Raw genomic sequence first — 17,285 nt, 5'->3', positions numbered from 1 at the left:
CATGTTTTCTGGGATATTGTAACTTAACAATTAATTGTCAATTGTTCATTGCTAGTATTTTTAAATGAATGTATGTGTGTGTGTGTTATCTACAAAAAATCGCCAGTGATCTTGCTCAACTCACTCACTAATTTCAGTAGATTTAAAAAAATAATCCTTGGGATTTTTCTACATAGACAGTCTTGTCATCTATAAATAGGGATAGTTTTGGCTTTTTATTTTCATGCCTTTTTTTTTTTCTTGTCATACTGCACTGAGTGGGGCCTAGCATATATGCTTGTATATTAAATTTACAAAAATCTAAAATATCTCAGATAAAGTCAGCAACTAATATTGGTCATTTGCCTTAATCCATAAACATTTTTGTATGTACCTCTCCTATGAAAATTTTTTGCATCTTCAGAATAGACTTCTTATTTGGGAAACATTTGTTGAGTACTTACTATGTGCTAGGAATACAAAGTTTAAATGATAAAGTTCCTGCCTTAGAGACGTTTATTGTCTGCTGGAGAAGGTGGGCATATAATTTACCCAGGTGAGTAAATAATTTATAAACTCAAGTAATTAGCATTGTAATAGAAGTTGCCTAGTACTTGTGTATCTACTATCTCTGCTAAAAGGATTGAGGAAAGCTTTACTGAGGAGCTGTCATTTGAGCTTGGTCACAAAAGATGAGAAGGAATTTGCCAGGTAAATTTGTTCAGGAATCAGAGATTCTAGACAAAGGGAACTGCATGTGCAAACGTAAAAGAGCATGGCAATGTTGGAAAGGATCAACTGGAGCTAGAGCATGGGACTCTGTATATGTTGGGAGAGATGAAATGAGAGGCATGGTGGAGCTTAAGTGCTGTGCTATGAATGTTGACCTCATCCTATAGACAGCAGGAAACAAAGTTTTTAAGTGGTAGGTGATACTATAAGGCTTTTTTCAAAAAAAGAAAAAGAACTCTGGCAGTAGTACAGAGGATACACTAGAGATGGAAAGACTAGTTAGAAGATGTAGCATTTATTCAGAGGAGAGGTTATGAGGATCACCTAGGTCACTAGGATAGTGGTGGTAGTGGGGATGGAAATGAGGCCCTGAGACTGAGAGGTAAAATCAGCAGGATATGGATTGGATTGATTAGAGGGCAAAAAGGAGATATAGAAGGTTGATTGTGACCCAGGTCTTTTGGCTTTATCTTTTGGATCAGGAGATTAGAATTGCTGATATGTCACTGTTTCACATTTAGACTACACAAACTTTTAGAATCATGAGGCTTTGTCGCATTTCTTTTCAAAGAATTAATCAAAGGAATGCTACTCACATTTCATGATGTATGCATATATGTGTTGATATATTTATATAAAATAAAGCTTGTGAAAAGTTTTAAATGTTTCTCATAAGTGGGAAAATAACCACTAAATTTTAAAAGTAGTTATCTCAGTGAGTGACCTTGGGGGAGGGATGGATAAGGAGCTTCTGTACTATTTCTGTACTTTTAAACTTTTTATAAATGCACATTTTTATGTTTTAAACTAAAACGTGTCACATACTACAGTATTTATAAGAGAAGCAATTATTTCTTGGTTAGAATTATAAGTGCTTGACTTCATCTTTTGATGGAACTTCCATATATAACCTGTTAGGTTTTCAGGTGTTTCTCTGTGTCTAGCACCATGAATGGGCACTGTGAGGGATAAATACCTGCTCTGATAGAGCATATTTTTAAATTTACAGATATAAAAACAACATAGTAAACAATTAGGCCTAACTAATGCTGAAGTTGCAGGAGAGTTCAGTGTGAGTTGGAATAGTGAGAGAAGACCAAACTGTTGTAGGATGGTAGAAGACTGATGGGAGATGCAGTTGACTTCAAGTCAGATGAAAAGCAGAAATAAGGACATGGCAATGGTAACAACCACTGTTCTAGTGCTAGAAAGCATAGTAATATATTTCTTTTAATCACTTCTCTGCCTTTAGGCTAAGTGTATATTTCTTTAAATAGAAAAAAAATGAATGTGTTAGCTTTTTTAATTGAGTTTTTAAAATTATTTTGTCTTCCAGGAATCTGTCTTGAACTATCGTTTCGATCCTCTCGGCATTGTTGATGGTTTTACTGCCGAGGTAGGGGCAAGTGGTGCTTTCTGCCCCACACATTTGACTCTTCCAGTTGAAGTGTCATTCTACAGTGTTTCAGATGACAATGCTCCCTCTCCTTATATGGCAAGTATTTTTTATATTGTATGTTTTCCTGCCAAATCAACCAACTTAATGACAAATTTAAGTGCTTTAATGCAGTACTTGAAAATATAAATCATTTCCTAACAGCTGAATACAAACTAATATGCCAAAATATTACCTCACAACTTCTTTCTAAGCTAGTTCAAACAACAGATAACCTCTTTTGCATTTAAGGATGGTACTAAAAATGTACTTATTTCTCTTTGTCTTGAAAAAATGATAAAAATTTATTAGTGACACTGTAATTCCATCTTGCTGAGTTCACACACATTCTCAAATGCTTAGTGTGCACTGTGTCCTCTAGTCCTACAAGGCTTTGGTGACATAAGGCTTCTGTATGGCCCTTTTACTCCCTTTTCGGTTTGGTTTGTCTTTGGGCCTATTTTTTTCTAATCCTAGGGTTCTTTTTTTTTTTGACAGCATCTCACTCTTGCCTAGGCTGGAATGCAGTGGTGCAGTCATAGCCCACTGCAGCCTCAAACTTCTGGCCTCAAACCATCCTCTTGCCTTGGAGCTCCTAAATAGCTGGGTCTATAGATATGCACCACCATGCCTAGCTAATTTTTATGTTTTGTAGAGGCAGGGCCTCCCTATATTGTCCAGGCTGGTCTTGAACTCCTGGCCTCAAGCAGACCTCCCACTTTGGCCTTCCAAGTGTTGGGATTACAGGCATGAGCCACCACAACTGGCCTAATCCTAGAGTTCTTCAGAATACTAGCTACTTCAGACTCACGCTGTCTTAATGGAGAGTGAAATAACTAAGAGGAGTTACAGCAAGCTTGTCCGGCCTACAGCCCACATGCAACCCAGGAAGGCTTTGAATGTAACCCAACACAAATTTGTAAACATTCTTAAAACATTATGAGATTTTTTTGTGTGATTTTTGTTTTTTAGCTCATCAGCTATTGTTCGTGTTAGTATATTTTATGTGTGGCCCAAGACAATTCTTCTTCTACCAGTGTGGCCCAGGGAAGCCAAAAGATTGGACACCTCTGAGTTATAGTGTTGAGCCTTAAGATCAATCTTATGATTTCACCTTTCCAATTTTTTTATTCCAATGGCTTGTGGATAATATAAGCATTCATTTGCAAAAACAATACTGAGTACTAGTATATGATTAGTATCAGCCCTCTTGCAAAAGACAAAGAGAGATAAGTAGCTAGCCATGCAGGTCTGTAAAAAGTTGACAGTGATGGTATCAAATATGGAGTCAAATCTGGGTTTTCATTTTAGGTGTTACTTTTGAGAAATGCAGATTACTGTAGGCATTGAACATTATAGCCTAGTCTTGCTGCTTGAATTTCCTAACTTACTATCTGGCCCAACTGCTTCCTCTCCTAACACCCCTCTCCACAACCTTCTAGGTCTTCAAGGACATTAGTAACAATGACTTTTGTTATTAATAAAAGCTGTAAAAAGGGACATCTATACAATTGAGAAACAACAGAGAGGAAAGGAAGCTACTTTTAGGAACCTATATGTGGCCTACTCATTACTGGCCCAGTTTCTTCAAGGAAAGCTTACTCCATTCTAAGGGTGAAGATTTTAGTCAAGAGCTTGATTAGTGTTTGACACTTTGATAGAAAAAGCAGAGTGGTGACTGCTTATTTATTCAAAGTTTTCTTTTCCCAACAACATTCACATCTGTGGGTCATAAGCATGAAGATGCCCAGCATAGGTTATTATCGAAAGAAGAGGCCCCCTTCACAAACCTGCCCAGTTATTACATATGCTACCTGTTCATTTACCATAGAAAGATGTACCCACTTTTCCAGAATTATTTTGAAAAAAATAACTGCTAATTTTGGACACTTAATAAAATGGAAAGTACCACTGAGATAAGTTTAATACCAGAATAAATGCATATCATACTCGAATGCTTACAATATGAAAATATAGCAACAGCCTGTTTTGCCTTACCAGGACATCAAGAATCTCATCAGTTTCACACCTTTTACTGGCATATAGTAATAGAGGATGGAAAGATGAGGTCTCAGATACTGTGATCTGGCCAGGCACAGTGGCTCATGTCTGAATCCCAGCACTTTGGGAGGCTGGGGCGGACAGATCACCTGAAGCTGGCAGATCGCCTGAGGCCAAGAGTTCAAGACCAGCCTAGCCAACATGATGAAACCCTGTCTCTACTAATAATACAAAAAATTAGCCGAGCATGGTGGCACACGCCTGTAATCCCAGCTACTCAAGAGGCTAAGGCAGGAGAATCGCTTGAACCCGGGAGGCAGAGGTTGCAGTGAGCCGAGATCGCGTCATTGCACTGCAGCCTGGGCGACAAGAGCAAAACTCCATCTCAAAATAAATAAAATAAAATACTGTGATCTATCATTAGTGAACAGAGTCCCTGTTGGCCATTAGGATGGCTTGGAAACAAGATAAAAGAGTAAACTGGCTGAAAATCAGCTCAAATAAATATCTTTGATGGAAATTAATGAGCAAGAGGTAACTTGAACTATGCTTTTAAAAAGCAAGACAGCATTAATCTTTCACCTTAGTTGATATCTCAAAAATGAAGGATTGGGAGATAAAAGATTTTGTCACTCCAGAAAGTACTAGAGATGTACACGCAGATGATTGCAGATTGTTGAATAGGTATTGGCAAGGGTATAAATCGGGTTACTGAATTTAATCTATCCTTTTGAGAAACTCTGACTTTCTTTTCTCTGATAACATTCTTCAATCAACTATCCCATTTATATTTTTCCTATGAAAAAATTAGAACATTTTCAAAAAATAGTCTGTATTTTTCTATTAAAAGTTTACTTACCAGGAATGCATTCTTTTTGCAAGTGACCCAGTTCCAGTCTTTCCTGCTATGAATTAATTTTGTTCCTCAGGGAATATTCTCATTATTTTTGTAGTTGAATCTGTTTTCAAAGAATGTGATTATGTTTTGGTAAGACTGTACATATCACAGACCAGCAGAGCGAAGACATAAAACACTTGTTACTCTTATAATAACCTTGTTACTCTAATAATAATTTTGGGACCTCTTATCACAGATTATACAAATGACTCACAAGGGTAAAATTTTAGCACAGAAAATCCTATCTTTGTGGTATAGAGGTGGTATAGGACTTCTCATTTAAATAATTCCCTTAAAGATTAACTCAAAGCCATATAATATTATTCTCCGGTTGGGAGTCAGTGGTAAAAATGTTCTCCAAGTGTTATATGACAACACTTAGCTGTTTAGAAACGGTTGCAGTGTGAAACCAGGCAGAAATATCTAAGGCAGGTGTGCCAGTGGCAAATTTCTAATAAGACTTTCATTATAATATTAGGGCCAGGTATGATTTCCTTTCTTTGTAATTAACCAGATCAAGATAAAGTTCTTTCAGTTTTCCACTTATTTGTGCATATTCCCTATTCCATAATAATCTGAGCAATTTTTGTATAAGATTTTGACCATATTTATTTTAACCCTACTATTCCATTTTAAAATCCCAGAAGAAGGGCTGGGCATGGTGGCTCACACCTGTAATCCCAGCACTTTGGGAGGCTGGGGCAGGCGGATAACTTGAGGTCAGGAGTTCAAGACCAGCCTGGCCAACATGGTAAAACCCCGTCTCTACTAAAAGCACAAAAATTAGCTGGGCGTGATGGTGGGTGCCTATAATCCCAGCTACTCGGGAGGCTGAGGCACGAGAATGGCTTGAACCCAGGAGGCAGAGGTTGCACTGAGCCAAGATCGTGCCACTGCACTCCAGTCTGGATGACAGAACAAGGCTCCATCTCAAAAAAAAGAAAAAAAAAATGCCAGAAGAAAATGTGTTTTTCTCTTTTGTGTTAAATATGGTAACTTTTTCTAGGTATAAATATTAATATGCTGATCAATTAAAATGATGAAATTATTACAATAATGATGAATAATAATAAAATTCCAAATAATTTCCCAGTCCCTTTCTAAAATTCCTAACTTGCCAATGCTACTAGTCTTAACATTGCTTACAAATTGTTTTAAATTGTTGCCTTCAACTTTATGGTTTTTTTCAAAAAGCTGTTTTTTTTAAATAAATTGATTCAGTTACTGTATTCTAAAAACTATTGGAATTGAATGTATTAAAGGAAACAAGTATAAACTTGGTAGTAGTTGCCTTACCAGTTTTACTGTATGTATTTGGTGGGGAGGCAGATGGCTGGCAAGGAAGAACGGTAATATATTACGTGTAGTTATGTGATTTTAAAGATAGCTATTATTTAGGTATATTTTACTTTTTCTTTCTGAAACTAGGAAGAAAACATGTATAATATACCATATCTTTTTCATGTAGAGTAAATAGCCACACTCTGCTCATTTAAAAAAAGTGGTATACAGAGTACCTCATTAGGCACGTAGGGCAGATTGTAAGAGATAAATTGTTAAAGTTTCATTGCTGTTTTGGTTAGGGTTGCAGTTTGTTGATGTGCTTTTTTCATGCTTTAAATAACCACATGACAAATCTGATTTGTCAAGAACCACGTATGGGTTAACCTTAATGTGTTAATTTAATAATCTGATGTCAAGTGTTGTTCACTTGGAGTAAATTCATATGTCAGAATGTGGCTTTCCCTTTTACCTTTATCCACTCCTTTTTACTTCCTAACCCTGGTCCAACTTCCGAACCCAACAGAGAGATGTCACCTGATAGAACAGTGCTGTTTTATATTTGCTTTTACATAAGTTTGGCATGTACAATGTATAATAATGAAATCATGAAATGTAGAACATACAGTTCTCCTTAACTACTTGAAAGAAAAGTATTAGCCCAGTTAACGTAAATGCATCAGCATTCATTTTTTAAAGCTCTTTAAGTATCACAGCCTGGGCATGATGGCTCACGCCTGTCATCCCAGCACTTTGGGTGGCAGAGGCGGGTGGATCACCTGAGGTCAGGAGTTCGAGACCAGCCTGGACAACATGGTAGAACCACCGCCCCTGCCCCCAACCATCTCTACTAAAAATACAAAAATTAGCTGGGCGTGGTGGTGAGTGCCTGTAGTCCCAGCTACTTGGGAGGCTGAGACAGAAGAATCGCTTGAACCCGGGAGGCAAGGGTTGCAGTGAGCCAAGATTGCGCCACTGCACTCCAGCCCTGGTGACAGAGTGAGAAAGCATCTCAAAATAATAACAATAATAATAATAATAATTAAGTATCACAATTACCACTGATAGTCATTTGGTTATCCTGGTTATTGATCATCCTGGTTATTGAGAAACTTTTACACATTCAATTTGAACTTACCTTGTTTTAACATACACTTTTTCCCCATTGATTGCATTTTTGCAGTAAGGAGAACATCCTGAGAAAAACTACTTCATATAGTAGAGCAGGGCCCCCAAACCTTAATGTAAATTGATATAATCTGGAGAATCTTGTTAAAATGTATATTTGAGTTTGTAAGGTCTGGGAAGAGGCCAGACATTTCACATTCCTAACGAGTTCACAAGTGATGCTGATGATGCTCATCTGAGGATCATTCTTTGAGTACCAAACTAACTGGAGGACTCCTGATATCCTCTTTTAGACTTCTCTAGTGACATGACCCTAATTTAGCTTTAACCTTGACTCAAATCAGCTCTCAATCCATTGTGTTCTGATTTAGAATCAATTTGGATTCTTAGATTCCTTAATAAGTAAATGACCAAACAAAAGCAAAATACCTTAATAATATCCAGATTAAGACACAACATGATATAAAGTTGTTTCTGAAGAAATATTTAATTTTAGGAAAGTGAGATTTTATAGCTTTACTATAGAACATTCCACAGCCTGAAAGTTACTGATTTAACTTTCATTTTTCACTTTTTGTCTTAAACATCTCTTATCCCATAAAGTAGTACCAGGCAGGAACTACAGACTTCCAAATTGCTTTTCTATTTTTTTTTCTGTTTTTATTCAGAAATCCAGATATGTAACTTAACTCGCAGACTGAAGAACTGACTTTATTTTTGGCCAAGGCTTACTTTCCTACACTTGTGACTTTTTACATGCCCGAAGACCAATAAATTACTTGCTTCTTCATTTCCCCTCTCCCTCAAGATACATGGGAAGGGTCCTATTACCTTCCTTTATTTCCTTTTTAGTTAGGAACTTCTTTCTTTTATTCCTATATCTTAATAGTAATTTTGAGTGCTGTGGCCATTGATGTTATATATTCTTTATAGCGACATCACCAGGAAGAACAGTAAAGTGTTTCCTTAGGGGTAGAAACATAGAATGTATCTCTATTAATTCAATATGAATGTTTTTCCATAGAAATAGAATTCTGAAATTTTAATAAATTACATGAGTTATTCTTATTTTAGTCTTTTATGTACATATGCATCAGTTTGTACTCAATTTGTCTTCTTTTATTTCAAGGGTGTGATTACTTTAGAGTCCCTTGGTAAAAGGGGTTATCGAGTACCTCCTTCAGGAACAATACAAGTGGTATGTGTTTTATAGCCTACAATTGCAATAATCATTCTCTCACATACATATAGAACTTAGCCCTTTCTCCTGCTACTGCTGCTGCAACAACTTTGGTAAGTAACAGTGGGGCTGCAGCTTTGTTTGGAGTTTCCCTGCTCTGCCCCAGGAATGACCATTTGGGGACCTCCATAAAAGGAAAGCATTAATAAGCTAATCAAGGTGAATACTTAAGAAAAATAGCATATGACAGTTTGCATAACTTCAATAGGACTCTTCAATACATATTTAGAACCTAATATTACTGGTGCCTTCTTTTTAATAAACCAAATTGAGACGAACCTGTTTAAAAGGAGACCCCAAATATTAGAATTGCTTTCACAGGAAAACTTGGGAAACAAAATTATTTTATTTCTAATAATTTCTAAAATTGATTTAATGAGATGACCACACAAAGCAGAAATATAGTCTGACAGATGTCAGGGCAGAGAAGGCATCATTCCTTTTGGTCTAGGCATTGATCTCTTTTGGCTCAGGAGAGTCCTGCTGTCTCAGAACAGTCCTTCATCATCCCTGGTCTAGGGTTCTCAGAAGAATAATCTGATATTAAGGCCAGCTTGAAATTGAGTTAACTCTAGATCTGACCCAGCGTAATCCTGCAAGCCCTCAAATCTATTACAGAGTTTGCAGACTGAAAGAGAGTCTAGCTAAGGCTTGCTCCTCATACCCAGGATTTGATCTAATCCAACAAGACTTTGTATGACCTTTGACCTCAGTGTGTTCAGTACTTTGTCAGATCACTTTTACTCATCATCATTGTTCCAATACTGCAAGGAATCTGTATATTTGTTTATTTCATATCACACAGGAATGAAACAGAAGTATGTAACATGTGTACGTGTGTGTATATATATATATACACACACATATATAGTAATACATATTTATATAAGTTTGAGGAGGAATTACCACAAGAATACCACAAGTAAACCGATTTCTTGAAGTAAAGGAGTGACAGTGTTCTCTTGCCTTTGGCTATGCAGCTCATGAGAAAGTGTGGGTCAGTGGAAAGCTAGCTGTCAGTTGTGATAATAATGAATCATAAACTCGGAGGTAACACATTCACCTCTTGTTTGGAGACTGCCAGCTTTAGTGGTTAATTATATGTCTTCTATTCTGTATACAGTTTAACTGTGTATAAACATGATTTGAACTCCTGGCTTATGAGGTGTGGTTGTTGAATGTATTAGCCTTAATCTTAAGACTCACTAGATTTCAAAAACTGGATTATGATATTGATATATTTCTCATTTTGATTCAGTGAGTGATGTCCAGTGCCACGGATGAGCTTCTGAAAGCATGGGTACCAAGTTACCTATTGATGTGTTGGTAATTTGGTTAAAGTCAGATCAGCAGCTTGGGGTTTTGTTTCAAAACGAGTACTTTAAAAATAATATTCCTTCAATTATTCATAACCAAGCAACAACTGAATTTAATTCAGTCTTTACCAGGATACATATTTTGGTCTATAATAATATTGAGAATTTTTTAAGGCCTAGTGTTGCTACAAATTTTGAAATGATTCCATGTATGAGTAAATGAAGTATTAGCCTACTTTAGATCTAATTAATTAATAATAGTGAGCTTTGTTTTCTAAACTTGGGGAAATGTTCAGATAGGAAAAAGTCTCTTCTTTGAGCACCTATTTTAAATTTTATAATAATCATATGTACCTAAGACATCAAACATGCTAATTTTACAGAGCTTGTATTTTTATTTGAAATATTCTGTTTGCTATTAAAATGTGAGAAAAATTAAAACTCAATTTTGAGAAGTTTGAACTTGATACTCTTTAGCAAAGCTATTATGTTTGAAATAATTGAACTGGAATATTTTAACCCAATAAGGATGTATTTTGCTTAAGCTACTGGAACTATTCCTTAAAGTTGCTCCTCTGAACAAGGAGTAAAATTTATATATATGAAATATGTGACTAAAGATTTTGATTTGTTATTGGACCTTATATTATTGTAAAACAAAAAATTGAACCTTTTAAAAAATAATAATATTTCTTAAACTTTTGAAATTGTGTTAATTTTAGTCCTTGAAACTGAATTATATTCAGTGGTATTACCTTGTTGTTTAAAATCTTGTTTGATTATTGGCACAATCATTCTGAATCACATCAACAAATCACTATTTTTAAAGAATAATTTCTATATTGTTTCTTCAGACCTTATTTAATCCTAATAAGACTGTGGTGAAGATGTTTGTTGTGATATATGATTTACGAGATATGCCAGCCAATCATCAGACATTCCTACGACAAAGAACTTTTTCTGTACCTGTTAAACAAGAAGTGAAGAGAAGTGTTAATAAAGAGAACATCCGACACACAGAAGAACGGTTATTACGCTACCTCATACATCTGAGGTAATGCTTCAAATTAATATGAAAATGTTACTTTAGAACAACTCTAAAATTTTTAGTTTTTTTTTTAAAACTGTGACTCTAACTAGACCAGTGTCCCTTGGGACTTTGCTTAGCTCGGGAACTCTTGATGATGTGCCAAGATGCTGAAAGTACATGGCATACCTTCCTGTGGTGGTTATTACTTGTTGAGTTAGGGAAGTTTTCATTTATAGCTGTTTAATATAAAATATTTTATGCCAAAACACATGCATCTGGGGCAGTGAAACACATTTTCTAAACGAATACTATTTAAAAATGTAATACGAGGGCCGGGCGCAGTGGCTCACACCTTGTAATTCCAGCACTTTGGGAGGCCAAGGTGGGCGGATCACCTTCAGGAGTTTGAGACCAACCTGGCCAACATAGTGAAACCCTGTCTCTACTAAAAATACAAAAATTACCTGGGCATGGTGGTGGGAGCCTGTAATCCCAGCTACTCAAGCTGAGGCAGGAGAATTGCTTGAACCCGGGAGGTGGAGGTTGCAGTGAGCTGAGATCACACCATTGGACTCCAGCCTGGGTGACAAGAATGAGACTCCATCTCAAAAAAAAAAAAAAAAGTAATATGAGCCATATAAATCATTTTATATTTTTCTTTTTTTTTTTTTTTTTTTTTTTTCTTGAGACGGAGTCTCACTCTGTTCATCAGGAGGAGTCACCTTTCATCTCGGGTCCAGGCAGAAGACTTCTTCAATCTGTTATTGCTGATGGGGACCACCTGCTATCTTTCTTTATATATGCCTTGCAGTGGTGTTCTGGAGTGAATAAGCAGTGAGCTGTACACTCAAGTCCCATACATGAAAGTCCGTTAATTATTCTCCCCAAAGCTCTATTTAATTAGTTCTTTCATCTCAGTCTTCTGCCTGTTGTTCTGTATGCAAAAGACGTGTTCAGCCAGCACAATGTATTTAAACCAAATCTGACACTACCTGATGTAAGCCACATGGGAAATGTTACACAGATTGTGGGAATGAAAAATCTATGAAAAACAGACTTGGAAAACTTTTTTTAAAAGACATGGTATAGCCGGGCACGGTGGCTCACACCTATAATCCCAGCACTCTGGGAGGCCGAGGTGGGTGGATCACCTGAGGTCAGGAGCTCAAGACCAGCCTGGCCAACATGGTGAAACCCCATCTCTACTAAAAATACAAAAATTAGCCAGGCGTGGTGGTGGACACCTGTAATCCCAGCTCCTCGGGAAGCTGAGGCAGGAGAATCACTTGAACCTGGGAGCTGAGATCGTACCACTGCACTCCAGCCTGGGCAAAGGAGCAAGACTCTCACATGAATGAATGAATGAATGAATGAATGAATGACATGGTATGAAATAGCAGACTATAAGAATACCTACCAAACTAGAAAAAGATTCAACCCTCTCTGGTTAAACTTGCATTTGACAGCATTCCTCTTGAAGTTTAACAACCATAGCTATTTGTAACCAAAACCAATACTGGCCAGAGTAAAAATCAGCCACCTTAGCTTTTATAATCTCCACATAATGACAGGATACTTTAAAGAAACCTTTTTGGGGAAAACTGTACACTTCCCAAAGAATGTTCTCCTTCAGTTTGGGAAGGTGAAAAACTTCAGAAAGGAGGGAAGAGTGAGCCAGTCAGAGCCAGTCTGTTTTAACATACAGAGCTGTAACCACCACATCTTTCAGCTAGTTCAGGAGTAAAATCCACAAACCCAGAGAGTATTTATGCTATGCCAAGGGAAAAACAAAGAGAAAGCACTACAGGGTATGTTTGTCTGTTTGGTAGGTAAGTTAATGTGAGTGAAGATTCCAAATCCCTGCACTGTATTACAGATATTAGCAGTGGATAGAAACAGTTTCATATACAGTTTTGATAGCCATTTTCATTTTACTGCTAACTTTTCTCTTGACTTTTGATGGTGGCTGGGTTTTACTTAGCCTAGCCACTGCTGATTATAGCAGTTTTTTATCATCTACCCCAAATCATGGGAGGCTAAGCTGTGTGAAATGGGTCAGTCTATGGAGCTAGAAGATGCCAGGGCTACAGAGCCCAAATGTAATGTTATTGAGTAATGTGAGTGAACTGCCACGTGAACCTGCAGATGAGGAAAGGTGCATGTACTGTGGAGTCAGGGAGGAAAAGTAAGATTCTATTTGACACTCAGATTTACAGGAAGAAGCATCTCAGGCACTGAGGGAAGGAAAAGGAGTATGAGGTATTTAGGGAATGGTAAGAGAGCAGCATTTAAATAAAAGCATATGCTTTGGTCTTTAGAAAGATCTTAAATATCATGTTAAAGAGTTAGTGTTGACCTAATATTGTAGCAAGATTAGTTCTTCCTACTTTCAAATTTTAATTATTCTAGTTTCTTTTAAAGACTCGTTCTCTGAAATGTTTTATATTTTGTTTATTTGTTTAGGTTCCAGAGTTCTAAATCTGGAAAGATCTACCTCCATAGAGACGTACGGCTCCTGTTCTCTAGAAAGTCAATGGAGGTTGATAGCGGTGCTGCATATGAACTCAAATCTTACACTGAATCACCAACAAACCCTCAGTTTTCACCAAGATGTTGATAAGGAGTGATGATTTAAAGTATTTACTCAGTACCCAAGTTTGCAAGTAAAAATTAGCATAGAATGGAGTGTACCAAATTAACAATCAGGAGAGTGGATCCTCTCCTGTTACCCTGGACCAGTTTTTATGAAAGGATTCCTGAAATGAAATCCATATATTCCATGTAGACTGGAAAAACTCATGTCCTAATCCTTTTTGTACTGTTGAAACCACTTCATTGGACATGTTGCAATAGCAAAACCCCCAGTTAGATTAGTGTTTACACATTTTCTCAGTTATTTAATATTTAATGTTTTCCTTAATACTCAAGTGATGTTTGTCTCTAGTGTTCTAATGTAGCACAAATCCTATGTAAAATCATACTATGTATTTTTGACATTAATGTTGAAATCTGAAATATATGCACAAGTCTTTAATTTTGTGTAATGTGTTAAGTGCTGTTCATTTAAGTTATTGGAAATGAGAATAAAATGTTGAGCTTCTTTAAAAGTAACACACTATGCAAGCATGTGTACTTTTTATATCTCTCATGTTTAGTTTTTATAACACCATATCCAGGTTGCTATCTCACATAGTAGTCCTTTAACATATTGTATTAGCAGTGCAATGTGGACTAAGCTGCTTCACTTTCCCTTTGCAAGTTCAGATCATCATGCCCATTCATAGCCAGGATTCCTTATCCCCAAAACAGTTCTATTTTTCCTTAATCACTACTATAGAGTCTTTACATTAAATTACTGTTGTATGCTAGATAATTTTCTCAAATTGTTAAAAGAATATGTACTTTGGAAACAAATTAGTATTTATATTGTAAATATATTCAAAAAAAACTAAGAAACGTGTACTTGGCTTTTATTTGTAGATGAGACATTTATGTGATTGAGTGAATTAGCCATTAGACATTTTCATTCTAGCTCTACAGCTGCAAAGAGGGAGGGGGAAGATGTCTTGAGTCTTGTTCCCAATTTATCACTAAGTGCATCAGAAGTCTGTCTTCCAACACCCTTGGAAAGAACAGGGTGGTTTTTAGATGTTTGTGCTCAGACAGCGGGCAACAGCAGATTAAATAACAAGGCAAAAATACTAGGAATGCTGGTAGAAATCTATGACCGCAGGTTAAAAAAAAAGACCACTCAAGTAGGCCAGACCCAGGAGACCTGGGAATCTAGAACCTGGTAAGCAGTCTGGAATTGGGAAAGGAGAAAGTCTACTTTTGGACCCAGGCATTAGACCGCTTAAGAGAATCTATCAGTCCAGGTGATGAGTGTGTGGCTGCAGGCCAGCAGGCTGTGGAATGGCAAGCAGATACCTTTTATATATTTCTTTTAAAATATCAGTTAAAGAAAAAAAGGCTATTTATATTCCATAAAACTAAAAAAAAAAAATTTCAGTGGTGCAAATTTATGAAGATTGTTTTCAATCTTTAGACTGTGTGGAAAACAGATGGGACAAGGACCCAAAGGTTTGGATTGTAGTCCCAGTTCTAATGGTATCTGATGGAACTGACTCTAGGAATCCCCTAATGTTTCCAGGTCTGTGTGATTGAGAAAATGTGGTGAGAGTATATGATTAATGTGCCTTCTCTTCTTAAATTCTGTTATCTAATCCTTGAAATAAGCATTTCGATACATAAATCTAGATAGGCATTTGGCAAAAGTCAATATTGATAATTTTATATAAAACTTGAAAAACATCAAAAACATTTTTAAATTTTTTTTGACCTCTCCAGTAAAGTTTACCCAAAAAATAGTCACATACTTCTGTGCAGGTGTCTTTTTGCATGGATACCACACCGGAATTCTTTCTAGTACACAGTCTTCCAACCTTTCTGAGCACTTTTTAGAAACTTTGAAGTTGAATGGAACACCTGGGTGCATCCTGTGCTTTCTTCCTGGAAAGTTTGTGCAGAGCAAGCACGTGCTGACCTTTTGCTCCTCTACTTCTTAGGGCCTTTTTCACTTATGTTTTTCCTCTGTGAGGTATAATTACCCAGCGTCTGTCTGTTCTCACTTGCCCTGGCATTGTCTCTATCACGCTGGTTCTTTCTCTACCCTTGTGTAATTATAGGCCAAGGCATTACCACATCTCTATTATCTGTATTCAAAGATTATGTCACTGGATTATATAACAGTTGAGTGTTGGCATGCACAGAAAGATACCAGCAGACAACCAACATGGTTACCTGTGATAGATACGAGAGATCTTACTGCAGGCCCACCTGGCAGTGTTGCAGATCAGTAAAATGAGTCGTAACTGATAACTCCCTTTAAAAAGGAACTACGGTTGGGAGGCCGAGGCGGGCGGATCACAAGGTCAGGAGATCGAGACCATCCTGGCTAACATAGTGAAACCCTGTCTCTACTAAAAAAAAATACAAAAAATTAGCCGGGCCCGGTGGCGGGCGCCTGTAGTCCCACCTGCTCAGGAGGCTGAGGCAGGAGAATGGCGTGAACCCTGGAGGCGGAGCTTGCAGTGAGCCGAAAATGCGCCATTGCACTCCAGCTTGGGTGACAGAGCGAGACTCCGTCTCAAAAAAAAAAAAAAAAAAAAGGAACTATGGGATCACAAATAACCTTTGGAGATTTTCTTTGATGAGAATGCTAAAATCTGTCAGAATTAAAAAAATCAAAGTGATGAAATGAGGTCTAGCTGGAAAATACCCAACGGAAGTTTCTCCCCTCTTGCCATTTGCCCTCACCAGATCTGTCATTCCCTGAGGGCTAAAGAAGGGGAAAATTTCTCCTTCAAAGCCTTCATCTTTGAAATCCTCACTCTTTCCTAATTAACTTCATGAATAAAGTGGTGATTCTTTTCTAACTTAATTTATAAACATAAAATACATGTCTATTATAAAAAATGTTCACACCATATAAGTATATAAAGTAAATGTAAAAGTCCCCTCCCTCAAGTTGACCTTTGCAGCTACTGCTTTAACAGGGCTGGTGACTGCTGAAAATTTGGTATGTGATACACCATATGGTTTGCTAGACCTAGGAAAACAGGATCAATCTAAACGGAAGTAGGCTTTTCATATTGGTGAGCATTAACTCTAAATCCCTAGACTATCCGTATATAGCACTGGAATCAGCCCATTCTACTCCATCATGGGCTGTCTGTGGGAGATATGGCAAAAATGTGGACATGGGGAGAAGGAAGAGAATATCTGAATGCTTGCAATGTGCTAGGCATTGTACAGTCAGTTTATATGTCACTGAGTCCTTAAAAACCATACTTCGGAAAAAGAGTGGAAATTCTAGTTATTCTCCAGTTAAAAGGGGGTTTGAAGCTTGCCCAAGGTCATACTGGCAATAAGTAGAAGAACCAGAATTCCAATCTGGGTTAAAGATTGTCTTTTTCACTCTACTACAGTGATATTTTGCCTTTTTTCCTCATTTCCATTATATTTTTCCACCAGAAATATACTTTCCATCAATATTCTTGGAAGTGAAGATAATAACTTTCCATGTGGTAAGTGAGATATAGTAAGGAAATGCCTACCTCAAGTGTCCAGTTTTTTTAAAACCTACAACTTTGGGAATGAATATCCTAATGCAACTCAGAAGCTATTTGACGTAATACACTGTCAGGAGGCATGAGGTAAAGATTCAGTTTTTCAAGTCTCTTCCA

The 17,285-nt window shown here is 37.0% G+C and overlaps 1 protein-coding gene across 21 annotated transcripts in view; it reads left to right on the top strand.

The window, feature by feature from the left end:
* The window catches only part of ATOSA (atos homolog A), a 128,513-nt gene extending 114,017 nt beyond the window's left edge, over positions 1–14,496 (top strand). For 13 of the 21 annotated variants that reach the window (XM_054666961.2, XM_009429157.5, XM_009429155.5 and 10 more), the window contains 4 exons: positions 2,048–2,206; positions 8,584–8,652; positions 10,865–11,064; positions 13,504–14,496. In XM_054666961.2, coding sequence (XP_054522936.1) covers positions 2,048–2,206; positions 8,584–8,652; positions 10,865–11,064; positions 13,504–13,657 — 582 coding nt within the window. In that variant the 3' untranslated portion in view covers positions 13,658–14,496. Of the gene's footprint in view, positions 1–2,047; positions 2,207–8,583; positions 8,748–10,864; positions 11,065–13,503 lie in introns of all 21 variants that reach the window. The other 8 variants (XR_010151388.1, XR_010151389.1, XR_010151387.1 and 5 more) reach the window with 2 other exon arrangements.
* The last annotated feature ends 2,789 nt before the right edge of the window (positions 14,497–17,285 follow it).

Source organism: Pan troglodytes, chromosome 16, assembly GCF_028858775.2.
Source record: "Pan troglodytes isolate AG18354 chromosome 16, NHGRI_mPanTro3-v2.0_pri, whole genome shotgun sequence".
In the NCBI taxonomy this organism is placed as follows: Eukaryota; Metazoa; Chordata; class Mammalia; order Primates; family Hominidae; genus Pan; species Pan troglodytes.
Note: the sequence above shows the minus strand (reverse complement) of the source record. Positions and strands in the feature narration are given on the sequence as shown.